This window comes from Callorhinus ursinus, unplaced genomic scaffold, assembly GCF_003265705.2.
Source record: "Callorhinus ursinus isolate GAN/ISIS: 27379988/994484 unplaced genomic scaffold, GSC_fseal_2.0 scaffold16, whole genome shotgun sequence".
Taxonomy (NCBI): domain Eukaryota; kingdom Metazoa; phylum Chordata; class Mammalia; order Carnivora; family Otariidae; genus Callorhinus; species Callorhinus ursinus.
Genome location: NW_027397078.1, coordinates 32,084,291 through 32,107,395, shown reverse-complemented (window position 1 = coordinate 32,107,395; position 23,105 = coordinate 32,084,291). Strand labels below are relative to the sequence as shown.

Here is a 23,105-nt window from a genome sequence, read left to right as displayed (position 1 = left end):
AATGGACTTTTGATAGTTTTCTATTTTTTTTTTTACAGAGGTGCACAAATCTCAACTTACAATGAAATGGAACTTTAAAATAACCACTAGGGCATGAATAACATTCAGCGAACATTTCTTGAGCAAGTACTGTCTGACAGGGTTCTTTCCTACCCAAGGGAAAAGAAGGAACCAGTAACTCAACTCCTCTTCTCCTCAACAGGCCCTCGTGAAGTTTGCTTTCCTTTCTTCTTCTTATTTCTTTGTATTTGGTTTTTTAAAAACAATCCTCTTTGTAACAAAAGTAATATACACTTATTGCAAAAATTCAAACAGTACAGAATCGTCTACTATGAAAAGACCCGAAGCAGTGCTTAGAAGCCTGGCTCCCGACATCAAGTCAAGTAAGATTTTAAGATACCAGTAGAGGTTTATAAGAAAAGCAGCCCAGCGATGCTAGGAGGAGCCAAGGAAAGGAACAATACTCATACCACGTAAAACATGCATAGTTTTGAAAACGCTGTTTAACCATGTTTAGCAGTGATATCTAGCATTTACTACTATTGTTTTAAGCCAGGGGACTGCCTACATGCTCTTGGAAGTGAAGAAAAGGTCATCCTCCCCTGACTTGGCTAACTGATTCACCATGACCATTATCTCCATAGAATTTATTTTATTTTTAAAAAAGATTTATTTATTTTAGAGAGAGCGCGCATGTGAGAGAGTGAGGGAGGGAGGGAGGGGCAGGGGAGAGGGACAGAGAATCTCAGACTCCCCACTGAGCGTGGAGCCTGATGTGGGGCTCGATCCCACAACCCTGAGATCATGACCTGAGCCAAAACCAAGAGTCGGATGTTTAACCGACCGAGCCACCCAGGCGCCCCTCTCCACAGACTATTAAGTACAGAGTTACTCTAACATTATGCTGGTCACCAAAGAGAGTGAGTTGCAGGGTAAAGTTGGGATGTTTTCATCATTTTGAATCCATCTTCAGGTATGTAGTGGATGCTGTGCTCAGAACCGGGCTGGATTCTGAGGTCTATTTTCCTGAGGAGTGTTAGGCTTGGTTCCTAACCTGACAGTGTCAACAATCTTACACACCCCTCTTTAGACTGATCCTAGAGCCACTTTGTACACTAAGGCAATTTAAGAAATTGGGACACATTCCAAGACATTTGAGAGGTCAAGTGTCCCAGGCATTCAGATGGCAACTTTGTCCGTGGAAGTGACAAGCAGACAGAATCCCCGGAAGCCCCAGCATGTAAGTACACGTGAGACCTCAGGAGTGTGAATCTAGTATCAGTATTTATTGACTGTCTGCTTTGTGCTCAGCACTACTCAGGCATTGTGGGTGAATACAAGATTTAAGAGATTGGGTACCCACTTCCGGGGAGGACATTCAGTTGAGGTTTCTAGTCACTCCACAGAGAACAAGAGAAGTGAGTTTCCATCAGGTGTGCTCTGGGGGGACGGGGGGGGGGGTGGTGTCCAGGAGGCCCCTGGGGCTGGTCTTACGTTGTCAGGGAGATGATCATCAAGCACAGATGGAAGTGAAAAGGCAACATCTGTGAACAGCTCTCTGGATTCTTCTCTCTTCCTTAGACCTGTCATCCCGAAGAAGGCATGATCCAATCCACTCACCGCTGTGGGCAAATCACTATAGTACTTAGATTAACTTAATGTGAAAGAGCGTGCCATCCTTTACACTTGACTTTAAGTGAAGTGAACAGCGTGTGCCATTCTCGCTCCCTGCAGTTCCGCCATTTCACGGAGACTGTCCTTAAAAGCGATCCATCCGGGCTCCATAGAAGGCCCCACTTGCTCCCACCATATATCCCTCTTTTCTCTTTCCACTCCAGCCAGGCAACAGACATTTCCACTTCCATTACCCCCAAACGGCCGCTGAGGCCAAAGACACATTTTTCTCTATTACTCTCAAACATGAACAGAAGTGTAATCTCGAGGCAGAAATAAATACTGAAAGCCAGTGAAGATGCCCTCTCCTCAGGCATGTCTTCTTGGGATAACTTTTCCTGACCAGAGCCACAGTTTTGATATCTAATGACAGCTTTATAATCTCCTATTGTCTGTACCATAAATTAACATTTGCATGCAATAAAATCACCTCAAGAGGAAATCAAACAGGTTTTCCTAAAATGAAGAAGTCTGAACATCATCAACATTTTGGAATCCTGGATTATTTTCTCCTTTACTCAAGTTCACGGAGGCATAAGGATTTTCTTCACTTGTGGCTTGATCGTTCCTGTTAAATAAAGCAAAGTCACCTTGGTATAGTGCTGCTGAAGGACCCGGCCTCCCTTGGACCCCACTGGCCCAGGCTTCTGACACCTCAGCATCAAATCGCTCGTTGGTGAATCCATCCCCTCCCGATGGACTGGGAACCCCTAGAGAGCATGAGATTCCCTCCTTTTGCCCCATGATTGGATGGCGGGAAGGCTGGCAGAGCGTGGGAGGCTGCTTAGGGCGTGTGCTCCAGGGTCAGAGAGAGCGCACCTCTGTTCCTCAGTTTGCCTATTTGGAAAACGATGGTGGTTCTGCCAAGTCCAGGAGATGGTGCTGGCAGAGCGCTCACGGTACCTGGCGCTCAAGCCTCCACAAATAGTAGCCGGGATTATTCTTTATAGAAACCAAGTCGTCACTTAGAAACGAAGTGGTCATTTAGCCAAGTGCCTCCTTTTTTAAAGAGCTTCCCTACTAAATGATCAGCTTCCCAAGTGTCCAGACCAGAGCAGGACCAGCTCTGTCACACAACCACCAGGTTTGCAGACCGGCTGTGGATCCCAATCTGTTACAGACAAGCCGTGTCAGTTTGAGAGAGTGACTTGGTCTCTCCGAATCTCAGTTTGATATGTACGTGAAGATAATTAGATAATTACATATTGACATCATATGTTTGCTGAGACTGTTAATGCGTCAAAGTACTGAGCAGGGTAGCCAGTCTGATTATTCTGTATACCTTCTATTAACACAGCATGTGGCATGAAGGAGGTTCCCCAAGTAGCTCATGTGCAAAGTAAGAATGCCTCTCAAACCATCATGTGCATACAAATCACCTGGGGGATGGCCTTACTAAAAACGCAGACCCTCCGACCACGGACAGGTCTCTGAGAAACTGATAATTGTTGGCTTTGGAAAGGGAACTTGGAGGCAAAGGGTGGCAAGAAGATTCTGGGTATCCTTTCGAGTTTTAAAAATTCTAACCATATGAATGTATTCTATTCAAGGCCTAATTTTCTTAACTGAAACTATTTTAGGGAACTAAAAATCTCCACAGTGAAGAACTGAGCAAAAGAGACCAGGGCATGTCAGAATTCCATCGTGAACACGTTTAGGCAATCTGCAGTGTGCACAGAGTTTTGGTAGGTGCTATAAAATATTATTAACCTTAATTACATAAGCCCAGTGAAACCCAGTGATTTCTCAAGGTCAGAAAAACCATCTAGTGGCAGAGCAAGATTATAAATCAGGTCTCTGGCGATTTAAATCCTCACTGGACTTGGATGTTCCATTCAAGGACACATGAGAGGGTACTGTGGCCCCTGAGCCACGGGGATGACAGGGAGCATGGCCACCTGAGGGGGAAGGAAGATGATGGAAGGGTGGCAGTTTGAGGCGAATCGCAGAGCTCACTCTAGAACGGTTTTACAGTGCCAACCATCACTGAGCCAGTCTCCGGGGTCATTTCTAGACCAAGGAAGACTAGGAGTGTGGATAACCCCCTGAGCCTGCCTGCCCCCCCTCCCCGAGTTTGTGGGACCTCCCGGCAGTAGGGAACGGACGGTGTGGCCAGGATGGAGGTTCCGCAGGCTCGCTCGAAAGCGCAGGCTGAACATTGCACGCCAGCTACGAAGGCAAAGTGCTGACGAAATCTGGGAAATTTCTAGGGGATGCATCAGAATATTTAGGTGCAAAGTTGTCCAAAAAAGTAATTGGCTTATACAACCTACCACTTGCTGCAAATTTTCCAGTTAGTTTTCCCTAAACCTTTCTGTTTTAAGATAACGTAAGTCTAGGAAGGGTCACTTACTTCCTTCGATTTCTGATTCCGGAGAAGATGAGCAGGACGATGCCAACCACCACCACTCCCATCACGACCCCAAAAACAATCAGCCATATGGTGACAGGTGGCTGGTAAGGGGGTTCCAGTGTTGGCTGAATCCCCAGAAACTCCAGGCTATTGTCATCCAGGCGGAAAGCATCATTGATACGGCCCCGGGACATCCTATTCCCAAAAGCAAAAACACTTAGGCAAAACAGAATTGTGTGTAATTATTTACTTCTTACCTCATTGCTCCTGAAAGGATTTGATAAGCCTTAGCCTAAGACTGTACACCTCAAAACACGATGAAATCACTGGCGACAGCCAGGTCCCATGAACGGTACGAGATCTGACAATTAGGCACCTTTCATACCTTGTAGCCTAGATTAGGTCTGGCAATGGCTTCCTTGGAAAATTGGGTTGCAAGTGTGGAAACGTGCAACTGGCTGGTGTTTGTTCGTCCGTGACTGCTGTGTTGTAAAGGCAAAGTCAGCGTACTTGGCAAGAATTTCTCTTCTGTCAGGGTAGGTGTACAATGACTTTATATCAGATAACAGAAAAGGACAACTGGGTCCATCTCTTCTACACATCAACCGGGTCCTACACCCAAGTCTTGACGGTTGTAGTTTCCAAATAAAAGGGATTGACCTTTGGAGGCAGGGGAAGAATGCAGGAGAGGGGCCTTCACCAATTTCTCCAGCACTGGGGATGGGATATGGCTAAACTTTAGAGAGTAAAAAAGGACGGAGGTGATTTTTAAAAACCAAAACTAGGGAAATTGAGAATATTCTGAATTGAAAGCCCAAGAGTCTGGCAGCCCATCCTCCTACCCTTGGGTGCAGTACAGGTCAGGAGGTCAAAAGGAGAGAGGGAGATCTGTCGGAGCAGAATTAGCCCATGTAACCTCAGCCTGAATGTGTCTCCGGTCCTTCTGGAAACGGGAGATTTGAGATCCCCCGCAGCTCACAAGGAGGGCTGGGCTCTTTAATGATGATCTCAGCTGGCACTTTTCCCCAGGACAGAAACAAGTCATTTGGAGGCCGATGGTGATGTCTCTGGATGTGGGTGGGTGGTACACCCCAACTAAGCCAGATTTTCCAGGCCCACTGTGCCCGGCAGGTCTTGGATGTGCTTCCAGAGATGAACAGCAGCTCAAGAGAGCCACCTAGCGGGCTCCCCCATAGCAGCAGGTATCTTAAGCCTTTTTTAAAGTGTCATCGATCTGTTCTTCCTTGCTGTTTGGGGAAACGGACGAAGCCCCTTGGGCCAATCGTTCCTTCTAGATGCTCACTGCCCACAGTAAGTCCCTCTCCGAGTGTGGAGGCCAAGTGACGGCTAAGGAATCCTCTTCTTGCCCACCTCGTTCCTGACTCTGATTACTGAAATGATTCCTTCATCCGAGTCCCTACAACAAATGCTGGCAATTCGTGTCCATGTCCCTTCTTCATTTACCATTCTGCACGCGTGCAGGCCAGACCTTCTTCAGCCAGTACGGGCTGCCTTTGCCTGAGAGCTTTCTCAGGCCACAAGGGGCTGCCCGGCCTGCAAGCCAGAACTGCCGGGGAAGCCATGGCATTGGCCAGCACTTTGCAACAATGGCTGGTGGGAGGCGGTGGATAAATACCCCAGCGCGGATGGGACAGTTCAGGTGCATGACTGCTCAGTGTCCCAGAATTCCCGGCACCATGGAGCTCTAGTTGCCCACCACAGTCCCTGGCTCGATAACATGTCATTTATGATCTTCCTTCCATCCTCTGCCCCTGCGCACTTTTCTTTCTCAGAGCTCCTGGAGATCGCCTCCCAAATCCACTTACACTCCAATACTGTTTAAGGGCCTGCGTACAGAGGAGCCCAAGCAAGAGAGATCCTTCTGGAATTAAAATCCCAGTCTTTAAGCTGAAAAAGGACTCAGAACAGTGCCCGGCACACAGAGCACACTAAACCAAAAGCCCTTGTCGTGGTTGCATTCGTCAGCCTCCCTCCCCCTTAGACAGCTTGTTTGAAAGTAAAATCACCTGATGGCCTCTTCCACGTCAGCTCTCGGAATGATGTCAGACATATTTCCAGGTGAAGTGACAAAGAAGGTGAAGGAGATTCTGGGTTTCAAATTGTTCACCCACACGTTATCCTCCCTGCAGAGAAACAAAGGAAACATCTTCCCTTGTGGCACGGACGACACAGCAAAGAGAATGGGGGCTCCCCCTGCCAATGAAAAGGGGGTAGGGCTGGGGGGGGGAGGAGTCACAGGGTGAAGGCGAGAGACATGGGATAGGGCGAACAACGGAACGATGTGATTGTCCCCACATCCTCGACACTTCCCAAAGGACATGAACTCAAGGACGCAAGTTGGAATAACACACTATTGGCGCTTTCCGTTCTGCCCCCTAGATGAACCCCATTTTCTTTCAATGATAGAAAAATTTTGAACTGAAGGCAGCTGAAGAACCAGCGAGGAACCACGGGTGCCCCAGGATTGTGACGAACACCGTGGCGGGCGGTGATGGCTCAGTACCACGGACAGAGGTGGTGCGTTCCTCCACCCCAGTCCCACTCTGCAAAACCCGTCACGTTACACCCACAGCCGGGGGAGAAGGAGGGGGCTTTACTAACAAGGTGACAAGACTGGCCTCTCCCAGCTGCCACAGGGATCCGGACAAAACCTAAGGCAGATCCTGTGGCTCCCCGCCCTTCTCACTCAGAAGAAAGCCAACGTCCTTGGAATGGCTTGCGAGGCCCAGGAGAACGTTCTTCTCCCCTTCGCTCCCCCATGCCCCACTACCGCCCTGACCACACCACACCTCCTATTTGTCTTCTATGAGCTCACTGCTCCAGCCCCACTGGCCTCCTTGCTGTTCCTTCAACAAGTGGAGGGTCTTCGTTCCTCAGAATCCTTCCAACCGCTACCTGCCTTCCCCCTGTCTGCTTTGCTGGTGCTCTCCTTGCTTCAGATGTTTGCTCAAGGATTCATGAGGCCTTTTCTGACCATTGCAGTTCAAGCCGAACTCTAGACACAGCACTCCCTAGCCCCCTATCTGTGGTATTTTTCTCCCTTGAACTTGTCACCATCTCATTCTAGTATATTTCACTTAACATATTTTGCTGATTGTAATCCACACATGAAATACACATTAAAGGCAAATTCGGTGAAGGCAGAGATGTCTGTCTTTTCCTTTCAGTGCTGAGGGTAGAGGAAGCATTCGGTGGAGGGAAAGGGAGAGGAATAGAGGAGGGAGAGGAGAAGGGAGGAGGGGAGGAAAGAGAACAGTGCTCTTGCAATCCATAAGTCAAGTAAGTCACCGTCCTCCCTAAAGAGAATGGCCCCAATTCCAGGATATCAGAGTAGTTCCAGAGTCATTAGGAGGTTTTTCTTAATTTTACTTGCATAAAAGTTTAAGGACAATATCTTTTCAGACCCAAGAGAAAGAGAAATACTGTTTAGAGTAACTCACACAAAAGGGATCGTCTGCTTTTTCACTTTTGAAAAATACTCTCTCATGGCATATGCAATAGATGAGCGGAACAAGTACATCTCATTGTCATTCCATTCGTACTGCAAATTCAAAAGGAAAACACTGCTCAGTAGGGATCATGGGATACATTCAAAACCTGATATTCCAGAAGCTTTTTTTTTTTTTTTTTTACATTTTCTAATACTCTGGAGAATGTTGCTATTCATTAGGTCAGTGACCTCCAACTTGTATGGGCACTAGCATCCCCCGGAGGGCTGGTTAAACCACTGAAGAGTGGGCCCTACCCGCCTGAGTTTTTAATTCAGAAGGTCTGGCATGGGACCGGAGGGTTTGCATGTGTAACAAGCTCCCAGGGGGCACTAATGCTGTCAGGCACCTGTGCCTTAAGGACCCTGTTCATGGATCCTCTTCGGTTTGAGAGGAGCCTAAATAAACATCCTGAGGACAGCTTTATGGATGGGAGCCGTGCGGGTCGTGGGTTTTAGGTAAAATGTCCATGTATTGTACACCTGAGACGAATATAACACTGTATGTTAATTATAGTGGAAAGAAAAAAGTAACTTTAAAAAAAAATGTCCATGTACCGTAGGCAAAGATGCAGAGCTTTTACTGTGTATACAGTAAGTTCTCAGATATGTACAAGTGTGCAAGAAAAAGAAACTTGAGGTTCGAAGGAAAAAATAACTGTTTGTCGACAAGGTAATTTGTTCTTGTTTTTCGGTGCTAAACAAACAGCTGGCGTATTTGCATAGTCTGAACATTTGCTAAAAGAGTAAAAAAGCATTCACTCTTTCCTCCAGTAGCTGGCAGTAGAAATCAATGAATGGCACAAATTTTGCCTCTCTCCTTTCCCTTTTAGAAAAAACAATGACAAGGTTTCACAGAAGATTGGTTACATTAACCTCAGCTTGATACCACTCAGGTTTGGCAAAAAAAAAAAAAAAAAAGCTGCTTTAAGAGTACTAATAATGTTATTAATATCGCTACTGTGAATGTTCCGGTTACTATTTCCATATTAAAAAAAAAAGTAAGGCAAACAATGAGTCATGGAACACTACATCAAAAACTAATGATGTAATGTATGGTGATTAACATAACATAGTAAAATAAAATAAAATAAAATAAAAGTAAAGGTGGAGTTCGCAAAACCATGCCAAAGATCCGGGTGGACTTTGCCATACAACAGCTTGACCTGGGCGGAGATTCTGGCCGGGATGCGCGGGGGGGTGGGGGGGTGGGGGTTGGGGGGGTTGGGGGTGGGGGGTGGGGGGTTGCTGAAGCAGGGGGCCGGCCCCAGCAAAGCAGCTGCTACTCTGCTAAGGGGCCTCAGAGCGGCACACCACCAGCCCCTCTGAAGACCATGTACCAATCCCTCACTGCAGGGAACGAGAACATGGGGACAGACGTCAAGAAAACAAGATATAACTGAAAAGGATCCTGATCTGTTGGATCCTTTAAAGGAACTAAAATGTACTGGGCCAAGGAAGCACTAACATAAAGGTAAGAGAAATAATCCCACAGACATTCAATGATGGTGAAGAACTGGAAATCTGAACGCTTAAGGTTTGGAAAGGGATGCGCCTTCGTTTTTATTATTTCTTTCTTAAAGTTTCATTTTTCACTCCTACTGTGTCATCTATGTTTAGCTGTCTTACTTAGCTAGGAAAATGACGCCGTAACTACCGTGGAGCCTTAGGCAATATTTAACTTGGCAGGAAACGGAAGGGGGTCAAAATGTAATCTTGGGCTCTCTCCAATGCAAATCACAATTTTCTATTGCGCCCTGGGCCGCTCCATCCAACAGTCCCAGGCTGTGCTCTCATCCTCCATGGCCTCCTGTGCTCCCCATCTGCCTGGGGCTGCCCGGTCCTCTCCTCTTTCCCAAAGCCACTGCTTCTTCAGCCTGGCTAGCCTGAGACAGGCGTCTAGTAGAGCAATAGCGGCTGAAAGGAATTCACACGCAGGTGTGAGTGATCTGCTTTGCCGCGAAACATTCGGTTCTCCCCCAAATGCAGATGGACATGAGTAGTTCTCAACTTTGGCTGTAATTAGAATCACCTGGGGGAGATTTTAAAACTCTTGATGCTACACCTCAGAACAATTGAGTCAGAATCTCTGGAAGTGGGACTCGAGCTTTAATATTTTTTAAACATCCCATCCGACTCCAGACTCCAGGGTGCAGCCAGGTTTGAGAAATCTTGTTGTAAATCAGAGCTTCCCAGTCTGGTGTACACAAACCAGCTGGGGGCTTGTGAAAATGCAGATTTGGCTTAAGCAGGTTCCAGGGCTGGGGCCTGAGATTCTGCATTTTTAACAAGCTTCCAGGATATGGATGATTGACTAAAACAAAACAGAGCAAAACTATCTACAGTACTTCTAAAAACAATCTCTCAAAACATAACCTTGTCCTCTTCCTCAGATACAAGTAATGGTGATAAGAGTGAATTAAGAGGATGGACACTTGGGGCGCCTGGGTGGCTCAGTCCATTAAGCTTCCGACTTCAGTTCAGGTCATGATCCCGGGGTCCTGGGATTGAGCCAGCATCCCTGCTCAGCGGGGAGCCTGCTTCTCCCTCTCCCTCTGCCACTCCCCCTGCTTGTGCTCTCTGGCTCTCTCTCAAATAAATAAAATTTTTTTAAAAATTATTTTTTAAAAAGGGTGGACACTTGATATTTAAGATTGGATGTTTTCTCATTGATCTTCATAGCACTTGAAAGTAACAAGGAAAAAGTAGACATCACCAATCCAATAAAGAATGTGTTACTAAAAAAAAAAAAAAAAAAAAAAAAGCCCAAGAGCCAGAATCTGGAGCTTGTAGTTTTTAAGAGAAACATGTGGCCTGTCTTCTTTTAGAACACACTGGAATGGGCTTGTTTGTCCCATTTAAGGGAGTGCATTAAGAAGTAAAGGACGGGGGCGCCTGGGCGGCTCAGTAGGTTAAGCATCCGGCTCAGGTCATGATCTCAGGGTCATGAGATCGAGCCCCAGTGGCAGACTCCATGCTCAGCAGGGAATCAGCTTCTCTCCTTCTCCCTCTCCCTCTGTCCCTCTGCATGTGCTCTCTCTCAAATAAATAAATAAATAAAACTTAAAAAAAAAAGAAGTAATGGACACACTGTCCAGAATACTCACTGCTTTTTCTCCAAGAGCTGATTTTAGGCTTATCCTCACTTTAATGCTTTGGTCAGCATCTGATTAAAGAGAAATCGTAGACTGTTGGTTACAGATGACAGATTGATCATGTGCATTTATTTCCTTCCCCTCCCAAGATCCCACCGAAGTGATAGTAAAGGAATTTTTTTAACAGGTATAAATACATACACTTTTGGAAAATGAGAAGTAACGGAGCCGGGCGGGAGGGGGGGGTAAGTGCTTTCTCAAGGGTCAGAAAGCCATGGCCTAATGTGTATGCAGAGGCAGTACAGACCCCAAAAGTCCCAGAGAGGCCCGGAGAGGCTTGGGATTTGAGTATAGCTAGGGGTGGGAAGAAGATATCAGACTGATAATAACGGGAATGAAAGTTAAGGTATGGTTAAAGCCACTGTGGGGCACAGTTGACCCTCCTACCCCACATGCTCTTGCTTAGAAAGTCACTTGGAGTCTCTGCTGCAGCAAAACAAGAGGTGATCCAAGAAAGAAGGCATGGAATCCAGGAAGCAATGGGTTCAACCCAGGAAAGCAGCAAAAAGATGGATGACTCAGGATGAAAACTGTGGTCAGATGGAGACAGAAGTATGTAGGACTCTAAGAAGGAAGTCTTTAGGAAAAAATGAGGCTGAAAAGAATAGGTATGTTGGAGTATGGAGGTTCCTCAAAAAGTTGAAAATAGAGCTGTCATACGACCCAGCAATTGCGTTACTGGGTATTTACCCCAAAGATACAAATGTAGGGATCCGAAGGGGTATGAGCACCCCAATGTTTTTAGCAGCAATGTCCACAATAGCCAAACTGTGTAAAGAGCCAAGATAAGATGTCCATCAACAGATGAATGGAAAAGAAGATGTGAGATACACACACACACACACACACACACACACACACACACACACACACACACAATGGAATATTATGCAGCCATCAAAAGGAATGAGATCTTGCCATTTGCAACGACGTGGATGGAACTGGAGGGTGTTATGCTGAGTGAAATAAGTCAATCAGAGAAAGACATGTATCATATGACCTCACTGATACGAGGAATTCTTAATCTCAGGAAACAAACTGAGGGTTGCTGGAGTGGTGGGGGGTGGGAGGGATGGGGTGGCTGGGTGATAGACATTGGGGAGGGTATGTGCTATGGTGAGTGCTGTGAATTGTGCAAGACTGTTGAATCACAGATCTGTACCTCTGAAACAAATAATGCAATATATGTTAAGAAAAAAAAAAGAAGATAGCAGGAGGGGAAGAATGAAGGGGGGGAAATCGGAGGGGGAGATGAACCATGAGAGACGATGGACTCTGAAAAACAAACTGAGGGTTCTAGAGGGGCGGGGGTGGGGGGATGTTAGCCTGGTGATGGGTATTAAAGAGGGCACATTCTGCATGGAGCACTGGGTGTTATGCACAACAATGAATCATGGAACACTACATCAAAAACTAATGATGTAATGTATGGTGATTAACATAACAATAAAAAATTTAAAGAAAAAAAAAGAATAGGTATGTTGGAATACCTGGAAAAGATAAATGCAACAATAATAGCAAATTAGACATTAAAGAAATAAGGCAGTAGAAACTCCGGGACAAACAAAGAGCCACATAGGAAAGGGTTTAAAATAGTGTATTACTTGGCTCTTCAGGCATTATGATATAAATACTGTTAATTTCTTATAAAAATATTAAAACATTATTGAGAGATGAGGAAGGGAGGTGGGAGAGTAGGCAGAAGTGCATCCTTAAAACTGACCAATAAAGAAATTGTATAAACAAAATGTTCAGAAATATGTGACTGCCAGAAAGAAGAGGTAATAGCATTAAAATTGATTTAAAAAATTGTCTTTGAAGAGCAGGATTTGAGTGCAGTGGGTTGGGGAGTGTTATACACTTTTATTTTTAAATATGGGGCTAATAAAGCAGACTTGAGAGAGAAAATGTGTGTGTGTGTGTGTGTGTGTAGTTTTCATCATGCTTGATACATAGTAGGTGCTTAACAAATGTGTTTCCTTCCCAATAAAATGGCAGCAGTCACCATAGCCAGTCAGAAGCAGGGTCTACACAGAGGGAAAATATATTCAGCTGTGTCATAGCTCCATGAGATGGGCCAGAGGAGACTAGGGGAAGCAGAAAGGGAGGCATTTGAAATGTGTCAACTCAGTGTACTCACATGGACTCCAGTCAGTGTTCCAACCCACAAAAGAATTCCTGTTTTGCTCTTTCAGCCAGGTAAACAAAGGATCAAAGTAGTTGAGCAGTGGTCTTACATCCATATTCTTTGCTCCTACAACACGATACAATGCTAAGGTCCAGGGTTTTGATCTTCCAAGTTTCAGCATTTGGCTACATGAAAAAAGGGGAGGGTGGGTTCAGGGCTTTTTGAGGAATTCCAGATGTACACATATTTACACTATGATCTATGGTTTCTCCTCTTTGGCTTAGCTAAGTTTGCTCCTGGCAGATAAGAAAATCAGGTGGGTTAATGGATGTATTCATCCTTCAATTCCTTTCCTTCTAATGACTATAAAGGGAGCTCTGTAGTTATGACATGGAGAGGAGATAGACTGTCCAGCCATCACATGGTCTAGGTTCCTGTGTGACCATAAAATAAACATTTAATTTGTGGATGAGAACATTTTGAGTTCAAAATTTTTCCTTTTAGAACAAGGAAATCAAATTTTATAGAAATTTCTTTTAAAAAAAGATTTTATTTATTTATTTGACAGAAAGACACAGCGAGAGAGGGAACACAAGCAGGGGGAGCAAGAGAGGGAGAAGCAGGCTTCCCACCGAGCAGGGAGCCCGATGCAGGGCTCAATCCCAGGACCCCGGGATCATGACCCGAGCCGAAGGCAGATGCTTAACGACTGAGCCACCCAGGGGCCCCTAGAAATTTCTTTTTAGAACAAGGAAATCTAGGCATGGAAATGAGTAATATTGGATAGCAGGAGAGGTTCAACATTTTGAAATATTCAACATCTTTGAAATATTTCTTTTTTGAATTTTTTTTTTTAAGATTCACCTATTTATCTGAGAGAGAGAGAGTGGGAGGAGGGGCAGAGGGAGAGAATCTTTAAGCAGACTCCCTGTTGAACCTGAGCCCGAAGCGGGGCTCAACCCACTACCCTGAGATCACAACCCGAGCCAAAACCAAGAGTGGGACGCTCAACCGACTGAGCCACCCAGGTGCCCCTTGAAGTATTTCTTACAGCAGCGTCTGTCCGGCTTCGCTGGAATTGGAGATATCACATTTGTGTAGGGGACCTTCATGTTTAGCTATTTGACAAAGGGCTTCTTGAAACTGGAATTGATAAATGGTCCTTGTATAGTATCTGTAAAGTAGACAAACAAGAGAGCAGTCCCGTGTTTGGTTACTGTGCTAGACTCACAGATTGGGGCATATGTTTAAATGCTGAGGCTCTAGTAACCAAAGAGATACTAGTCCAACCTCTTTCTCCAGAAAGACCCAAATATGAATCCTGCAGACTCATCATACTTGTATTTATGTATCAGCTGATTAAAAAGGCAGTATTGCTTTGTTAAATGTTAGTTCACATTTGTATTGTGCTTTCCATATTTATGGCCCTTTCATATAAATAATGCCAATTGATCCCTATGGCAGGCCAACAGTGTTATTTTCACCTTCCAAATAAAGAAACTGAGGTTCAGCAAACTCAAGATCTGGGGCTAATAGATGAAGAACATAGGTTTTTGGCCTTCAAGTTAAAAATACTCTATTACCATCACTCTGAGCACTGCCAGTAACAAGAAGACAAAGATAATTCTATTCCCCCCAAGGATTCTATAAATTCCTTCATGGTAGAGAAAAGATCTCACTTAAGTTTTATTGGACCCAATAAATCGTGTTGAGTTAAATTGAATTAAAATCGATGATCTGTTTTGAGGTTGTCGGGGGAAGGAGGGTAGAAAGAGAAAGAGAAATTACGGTCATTACTTCATAGATCCCTATTTCTTTGCCATTAGCACAGCTGTCCACAAACCCTGGGGGTTAAACAGTGAAAAGACAACTGTCATTTACCTGATGAATGAGTAATCATTAGCAACATGGAACAGAGATGCAGGGTCACAGTATGTTTCATCATGGGGCAAGGGTTCCACCACCCCGACTAAGTCTCGCCTTTGGGGAAAAAAGCAGATACGTTAGCCACGGGAGCTCATCATGGGAAAGTACAGTTAGAGGCAGTTAGCGTGGTTTTGTCAGCCAATGGCATTTTACTGGAACAAGTTGACCGGGTGAAACAGAAACAGTGTAAAAAAATTATAGAATAGAGCCTTTCTGTAGTTATCTCTTCCTTTTTTAATTCATCCAGAATATACCACTGGAAAACAGCTGCAGCTTCAAAACACTAATTTAATAAAGTGCATCCCATGGCCAAAAATATACAGTGAAAATCTTAATAATCCCTCTTTGGCACCACATTCCATGTGTTCCTGGCAGACAGAATTTTGTAATATTGACATCTTGTTCTTCAAAGCTAGCTGGAGTGCCCCCTCCTCTGTGGGGCCTGCCCCTAATCCCACCCACCTGCCAGCACAGTGAGCCCCTCCAGCTCCCTTAGCCTTCCCTAGTTGTACTTTTTTGGCATTTCTCTCTCTGTTTTACAATTATTCATACACATCTTCCTCTTGGCCCTGGAGACTGGAGCTCCTAGAGGGCGGGGCTGTCTCGTTACCCTTGTGGTTCCAGGGTCAAACGTGTTGCCAAAAGCTAAGGAAAGACTGCATGTACGTTTGTTGAACTAACGGAGTGATTAATGCATAATGAATGATTTTAAGGGTCTGGTACCATTTACCTTTCAAAATAAACCTTTAGAGGGGATCAAAAATTAATTCAATCAGAAAAAAACACAGGGAAACCATGTACTTGGCATTATTTAAACTTCAGACATTTGTCCTTTCTGATTGTGGGATCATTAGAGACAAATTCAGTAATACTCAAATGCTAGGAACAGTTATTTTCACTGCTGTCTCCTTCCTCCCAAGTAGAATTTATGTCAACAGAGAATCTTGGCAGAACAGTGGCACTGACTTAAATTCATGGATACAGGGCTGAATGTTATATAGGTAGATCTTCATCACAAAAAGGAAAAATAAGAAAAACAAAGGAAAATAATTTGACAGGAGTCTGACTAATAGAGGGAGGGGAAAAGACTCTTCCTTCCTTCCTTCCTTCCTTCCTTCCTTCCTTCCTCCCTCCCTTCCTCCCTTCCTTCCTTCCTCCCTCCCTTCCTCCCTTCCTTCCTTCCTTCCTTCCTTTCTTCCTTCCTGTCTTCTTTTATAATTCTTTCATCCCAAACCCATTTATTTCATACCTGTGTGTCCCAGGCATGAAGAATGTAGTGCTGAAACTATTGAAAGCGTCACCATCTGTTGCCCAAAAGTGCCAGCCTCTCACTAGCCTGGAATTCTCTGTTTCCCTCTACATACATCTGGCTAACTCTCACCTCTCTCTCAGAGCTTAATTTGGATGCTTCTCCTCATCTGACCCACCACACTGGGCTTTCGATCTTGCCTTGGATGCTCGTGGATCCCCATACACTCCCATAACAGAACACATTGCCATGGTTTCATTTTCTACATCCCTCCATAGACTAAAAGTTCTTTGAAGTCAAGGAAAACATCTGAAATGATCAGCATTGGATCCCCAGTGCTTTGCCTAAAATATCACAGTTTAATGGGTGACCCAGCACTTAAGAAGATAGACCATGAGAAGCTGTGTCATCGGATCCTGCTTGGGGAAGGCGGAACCAAGGACATATTATCTGAGGAGATAGCACCCAAATGAAGACTTGAAAAATAAAAAGGAGGCAGTGTGTGCATGCATGCGTGCATGTGTGTGTGTGTGTGTGTGTGTGTGTGTGTGTGTGTACACAGGCCAGGAAAATGCCTTTAGATAAGTGGTAAACTCATGAGACAAAACATTTTGCTGATTCCATATTCATTGACTTACTTCATCTCCCACCATTTTTTCATCCACTGCTCTTTGGGAATTTCACCCTTAAAGACCATCCATCTCCACTTTTCTAACATGTAAGTAAACGGTAGAGTTCCAACAATTGTAAGTGCTTGTTTGAATAGGAAGTTTATGTCTGTTTCTGAAAGTAACATGGAAAAGGATAAATATTAACATGAGGACGACAGTGGATGTGTTGTATTAATTTCCCAATCTCAAGATATTATTCCTCAAGATATACTTACAGTAAGGATGATTACGTGGGAAATACTGACAATGGACATAATAATATGTATCTATTCATTTTCTCAGCTAAGGGACTTCGAGGAGGGTGAAGACTTGGAAAGAACAGGTAAAATGAATCCGCAAGTAACCGCTAATCCTCATCTTTTCATTAGTGTCAATTGCCTTCCTTAAATACCTCTTATCAGAGCCAATTAGGGCTATTTCGCCTACTGTCATACTATCTATTTTTGTAAGCTCCATGAGGGCGGTGAGTGCAAATGTCTCATTCAAGACTGTACACCTAACCTGGTGTCTCCTACATGATACCCTCTCTGAGTCTTTGTTAAAAAACAAATTTTAAACAGATGTGGCCAAAAGCCAGTAAACCAGGGAGGAAAAACACAAGCAAAAAAGAGCCTCCCCAGAAGAAACTATCCACTGGGTGATCAGAAGTACAGTACACTTGAAATGTACTGACATCTTCTTCACCCCAGTTTAAAATGCTTTAACACAATTCTGTGATCTCATCGATCCTTTATTTAGTGATGTAAAAAAGCAGTAGAGCTCATCCCTTGTGTACTAGGGAAGCTCAACGAACTGTAAGCAGGGGCATACTATCTACTTGGCACAGCACTGTACCTCTAGTGTTGAGAAAAATGCCTTGCACATAGTATATGCTCAAGTAAATATTTTTGGAAGAAGAAAGGAGGCAAGGTAAAGAGAAGGAGGGAGGGAGGGAGAGAAGGAAGGAAGGGGTTCATTTGACATCATTCACAGATCAGGGGCAGAGCCAAGGAAGGAAACAAGAATTTTTCAAACCAGTTGTTTAACCATGTCTAGTACTATCCTAGTGATTCAATCATCTTTGCCTGCTGTCAGGGAATATTTAAAAAAGTGATAAAAACAACTAATTGTCTGTTAATTGACTCAAGAATTATATTTTAAAATTAGGCAACAGAGGTGGTTGCCGTGAACTCCCTTTCCTTTGTTGCTCCCTTCATGGGAGGATGCTGTTACTCATCTATTACCCACTGGGTCTATGCTTACAGTAACTTTTTCAGACATGATGAAGACTTTACACTGACCTACTCCCAGGCCTTCATGAGATCACCAAAGTCTGGAACCAGAAACAAGCAGTGAATTGCCCCCACAAGGATGGAGCTCATGACCTTGACCTCACTGACCAAACGTTCCAGCCAGTGGAGCTGATGTTTTGAACCACATAACTAAAACAAGGGGAGAGAAATATACAGAAGAGAACATATTTGGCTCTAAGTATCCTCCTCTTACAAGGAAGAATCAAACGTCATGGCATCTTCACCGAAGAATCTGGATCTCGCGAACATTCGTCATGTGCCATCAAGTCCCAGCCAGCCAAAGAGAAACAGGCTGCCTTGGGCAAAGATGTTGACGGATAGCATGGATCTGAGGGGATGTCACAGGGGCAAATTCATGCTTCAGCTGGATGAAGAAAACGTTTCAGTCCCATCCAATCTTGATATTCCACCACCCATTCTTTAAGAACTCTCAAGTTTCAAGTCACACTTTGTTTTGTATAATATTATGGGAAAAGCTTTAGATTAGGGCTCTGGTTTGGGTTCTGCTATGTTGCTTTTTGACCTTGGACTAGTTACTTTTCCTCTCTTGTCTTCAGTTTGCTGCCTCTGTAAAATAGTTTTTAGAATGCTCCACCTCTCACATTTTGGGAGGTTTTTACCTAGAACCAGGGGGATCTAGTCAGAACTCTAATATTAATTAGCTGGGTGACCTTGGATAAGCCATTTCAGTTCTGTGGGCCTGTTTTAGCATCTTTTATTCCCTGTTAGATGTTTCTTAAAGTTCCAAGACCATTCATTCAGTCAGCTCTCTTATGCCTTTTTCTTTTTTTCTAAAGATTTTATTTATTGGGGTGCCTGAGTGGGTCAGTCGGTTAAGCGGCTGCCTTCAGCTCAGGCCATGATCCCAGACTCCTGGGATCAAGCCCCGTGTCCTGGGATCAAGCCCCGCGTCGGGCTCCCTTCTCGACGGGAGAGCCTGCTTCTCCCTCTCCCTCTGCCTGCTCTGCCCACTTGTGCTCTCTCTCTCTCTGTCAGAAAAAAGATTTTATTCATTTATTTGACAGAGAGAGAGAGCATGAGCATGGGGAGTGGGAGAGGGAGAAGCAGGCTCCCCACTGAGGAGGGAGTCTGACATGGAGCTCCATCCGGATCATGACCTGAGCTGAAGGCAGACACTTAACCAACTGAGCTGCCCAGGCGCCCCTTGTTATGATATATTCCTTAAAAAATGTTTTTACCAGTAGCAATTCCCAGTTACCCATAAATATCATATACTTTGTGTGGCAAAAATTAAATATATCCCACATGTGGTAATAAATGCCTTTGCCCACAACTAACTAAAGAATCCCCAAAACAAGCCATGAAGAAAAATGTCCATACCATTGTCTTCAGAAAAACCAGGTGGCAAAAGACCAATGTTTTTCAAATGCTTGGGTGTAGCTGCAGAAAGTGACATGATTTCCCCAACAGCTTCATGGAACCCTTCATTAGCTCCATTTCTTAGCAGGAAGGGTTGTGCGGCATATGCCATGTCATACTGGATGTGTCCCATCTCATGATGGGCTGTCAGGAAGTCATCCATCGTCACCTTTGTGCACATCTTGATCCTGCACAAAAACGGGCAAGATTAAAATGAAATCTCAATGAATTTGATTTAATCATCACAGTAAGAGCAGTATAGGATTTTGATAGCATGGTTCATCATTCCAAGATTTGTTCACCGATGAATCTTGAGAACTTACCTTTTATGTCCTAGAAACGGTACAAGGTGCTCAATATAAAGCGATGGGCAGGGCTGAATCCTATTGCTCACAAACTAATAGAAAGATAAGCAGAGGCTTCTACTACAAAAACTCTCAGGCAAGTACTCTGTAAGTGATCAGTAGACATGGCCTTGGGCATAACAACAAGTGAATGCAGGCACAGTCTCCTAGAAGCACCGGGAGGGGCATAACTGAGGATGCAATGAGCAAGCCGGACCTTGATCAACATGTAGAAGTTTGCCAGGCAGATGGCGGGGAGGGACAAGACATTGACATTCCCGGAAGTGCTCAGTGAAAAAGGCTTGAGAAAAGGGTGTAGCATTCAGGACACAACAGGCGGTTTGGTAGAGCCAAGATAGAGAAGTAGGAGGAGAAGGGGCTGGAAATTGATATTCGGGAGTCATTAGCATTGTAAGTCAGGGAGTCGATGTGATGGCCCATGAAACAGGCATAGAATGGCAAGGAAAGAGGGCCAAAAACAGAGCCCTAGGAGGTCCCAGTACGTACGGAGTGGAGAAAGATGATTCAGAGAAGATGGAGGGAGAGCGAGAGAGAGAGAGGGAGAGAGAGGAGTCAAAGAAGTCCAGAAGAGCATGACAATGCAGAAGCCAGTGAAAAATAGCATTTCGAAGAAAACTTGTAAACACCGTCTAAGGCTGCAGTGGCCCAATTCAATAAGGACTGCATTCGGCAATTGACAGTGGTCCTGTTCAGCTTGGCAAGAGCAGTTCCATTCCGGTGAATGCAGGGGGCATATTTCAGTAGGTTCCCAAATTAATTTTCTTTCCCCTCTGACCATGTCATCCCCCTGATAAATACCCTGTAAGTCTCCCCCAGTGCTCAAGAAGAAACTCAGCTTCCTTAATACAGCCCAGGTAAGACCTGCCTTTCTAACCTGGTTTTTCTCTATTCTCTTTTGAAACAATCACAAGAAAAGCTACTGTGTGTTTAGTGTCTACAGTACCTAAGAGCCTGGGCTAGGAAACTTACGTGTACTCCCTCATTTTTAAGGCTCTCTCTAGTATGGGAGTCAGTGAAGTGTTTTTGATAAATGAGGCTTTGTTGGAACACAGGCGCCATTTGTTTACGTATGGTACGTGGCTGCTTTGATGCCACACGGGCAGAACTGAATCGTTGCAGCAGAGACCTGCAAAGCCTGGACTATTTACTATCCGGCCCTTTACAGAACAGGACTGTCAGGCCCTACTCTAGTGGACGCTGCTGGGGGCCTGCCCAGACCAGCTCTCCCAGGCAGATCCACCCATCCCCCATCTGACTGCATCATAGCCCTTAAAAGCCAACAGCTGCTTCCTTGTGCACTGCCTTTGGCTAAGTGAGAGGTGCCTCAACCAGGAGAGTGTGTCCTCCCACACTCGGGGGCAGGCCGCAGCCAGTGACTAACTAATGTGGGGATACAAAAGGCCAGTCCTTTTTTCTCAAGGTGTGACCAACCGTGGTACAAATCGGGGTCCAGAGAGCCCCGTGGGATCAGGCTGAGGCCAAGTCTCCAACAGAGGCCACATCCTTACTTAACTCTTTCCCCTGCCCACCCCCCTTCCCTCACCCCCTTTTGCCTGACATCTGTCCCTCAATGAAGCATTTGTACCAGAATCTTCTTCTCAACCTGGGGAACCCAACCTAAGACACTCACAAAGCTGCTACCTGGGGATTACCACTCCCTTTTAGAGATAAGAAAAAGGAAACCCAAGAAGGTTAAATACCTTGCCCAGTGCTATCTAGTCATTAAGCGACACACCTGGGATTCGAAAGCCGGTGCTCATTCTGCTGTATCACAGACCCTTCTTCACATGACTTTTATTCTAGCCTAACTTGCTGGTTCTGGTACACAATGCCAGGCCCTGCCTCTCTGCATTTGATCCTGCTTTTCTCCCAGCCCTGTCTGTCCAAACCCTTCTTGTCTTTCAAGCCTAATTCAAATGTCACCTGAAAAGCCCGGTCTGAGCCTACATCCTATTCCGGGTGTAGTCAGTCCTCTTCCAATTCCCTATAGAGTGTTCTCTGTGGTTCTCTTCTAACACATACCACCTTCTCTCTTTTATCGCAGCTTATTTATTCACCTGTCCTGTCTCACTCATAAGAGGGAAACATGGAGGGGAAGAACAATGCCTGATCCACCCAGCCATCTTCCATAAATCTTAGCACCAAATTTTTCTCACGGGGACACCACCCTTCCCATGACCAGGCAAATCTAATGGGTGCATATTATTTCAAATGAGGCAGACAGGCTAAAGTTCAAGTTAGGGCCTGCTGACAATCCCCTTTTCCTGGAAAAGGCCAGATGTGCTCTCGTGGACTCCTGAGTCCTCATTTAAGGAGAGTTCACACATCTCTTCTGTGCTCAGAGAAGCAGAGAAGAAGTCCAAATCCATACTCATTCCTGCCTCCATTGTCTCCCAGTTTAGTATCAGCTTTGTAAGGATCATCCTCACTACCTGAAGTCATGCTTCCCTAGGTCCCAAGCTGTGGGGTGGCAGACCACTTTCCGGCTGTCGCCTGGCTCTGTTAGCATGGAGTTTTCCCAGAATCCTTGAGTCATGTTGGGAAGGCCAACAGACACAAAGAATTTCTCAGCCTCCTCGAATATCCTCCTTGCATCCCAGCTCTGAAAGAAAAAAAAAAAAAAAAAAAAAGAACAGCATTTCATTCTAGCATTAAAATAACAGCATTCTTTCTGTCGGCTATGTACAGAGGCATAACCTTTCTGGAAGGCAATTTGGCGACATGTACGGACATGTCAAGCTTTCAAAGTGTTTACACTCTTTGTCTCAGTAATCCGGTCTCTAGGGAACTAACCTAGGAAATTCTCGGAAGTGAGGTCAAAGAATTACATTTAAAGTGGGTTTTTTTGTTTATTATTTTTAAATATCGAAACATATTTGACACATCACATTGTGTAAATTTAAGGTATACAACATGTAAACTGATTTTTAATAGAGAAAAAAAGTGGAAGCCACCACCAGAATGATTAAATACATAATGATGTCTTCGTGGAATGGAAAATCTAAATAAATTCAATTCATAAAGACTTTTTATTGTTGTTTTTTGTAATTTAATATTAAGTGAAAAAGTAGAATATATAAACCACTTATATAATGTGATATTAATGAGGAAATACACGAAAAATTAACAGTAGACTGTGTGAGATTATGTGTGATGTTTTTGTTTTTATGCTTTATATTCCAAGTATAAGCAAACAACAATGACCTTCTCTTTCCTAAAAAACTATTCAACTCAAGCCAACAATCCTTGACCAAGCTCCTTCAAGGGGGGAGGCCCTGGTGTTAGGCTCAGTGGAAGACACAAACCATAAGGTGCTGACAAAGTCATGGACTTTTGGAACCCAAAAGGCCTGTGTGAGACCCAGTAGCCAGTAAGTAGCTGGGCCTTGGCTTCATAGTCCGTAT

At 44.6% G+C, this 23,105-nt stretch overlaps 1 protein-coding gene across 1 annotated transcript in view; it reads right to left on the bottom strand.

Moving 5' to 3' along the window:
* Positions 1-1,262: 1,262 nt before the first annotated feature.
* The window catches only part of ACE2 (angiotensin converting enzyme 2), a 40,448-nt gene continuing 18,605 nt past the window's right edge, over positions 1,263-23,105 (bottom strand). Inside the window, exons 8-19 of the mRNA XM_025857612.2 lie at positions 22,134-22,303; positions 19,298-19,524; positions 16,632-16,776; positions 14,700-14,798; positions 13,870-13,992; positions 12,831-13,003; positions 10,643-10,701; positions 7,489-7,589; positions 6,055-6,171; positions 4,028-4,222; positions 2,105-2,242; positions 1,263-1,622 (exon numbers count right to left, since the gene is read on the bottom strand). Coding sequence (XP_025713397.2) covers positions 2,131-2,242; positions 4,028-4,222; positions 6,055-6,171; positions 7,489-7,589; positions 10,643-10,701; positions 12,831-13,003; positions 13,870-13,992; positions 14,700-14,798; positions 16,632-16,776; positions 19,298-19,524; positions 22,134-22,303 — 1,521 coding nt within the window. The 3' untranslated portion in view covers positions 1,263-1,622; positions 2,105-2,130. The remainder of the gene's footprint in view (positions 1,623-2,104; positions 2,243-4,027; positions 4,223-6,054; positions 6,172-7,488; positions 7,590-10,642; positions 10,702-12,830; positions 13,004-13,869; positions 13,993-14,699; positions 14,799-16,631; positions 16,777-19,297; positions 19,525-22,133; positions 22,304-23,105) is intronic.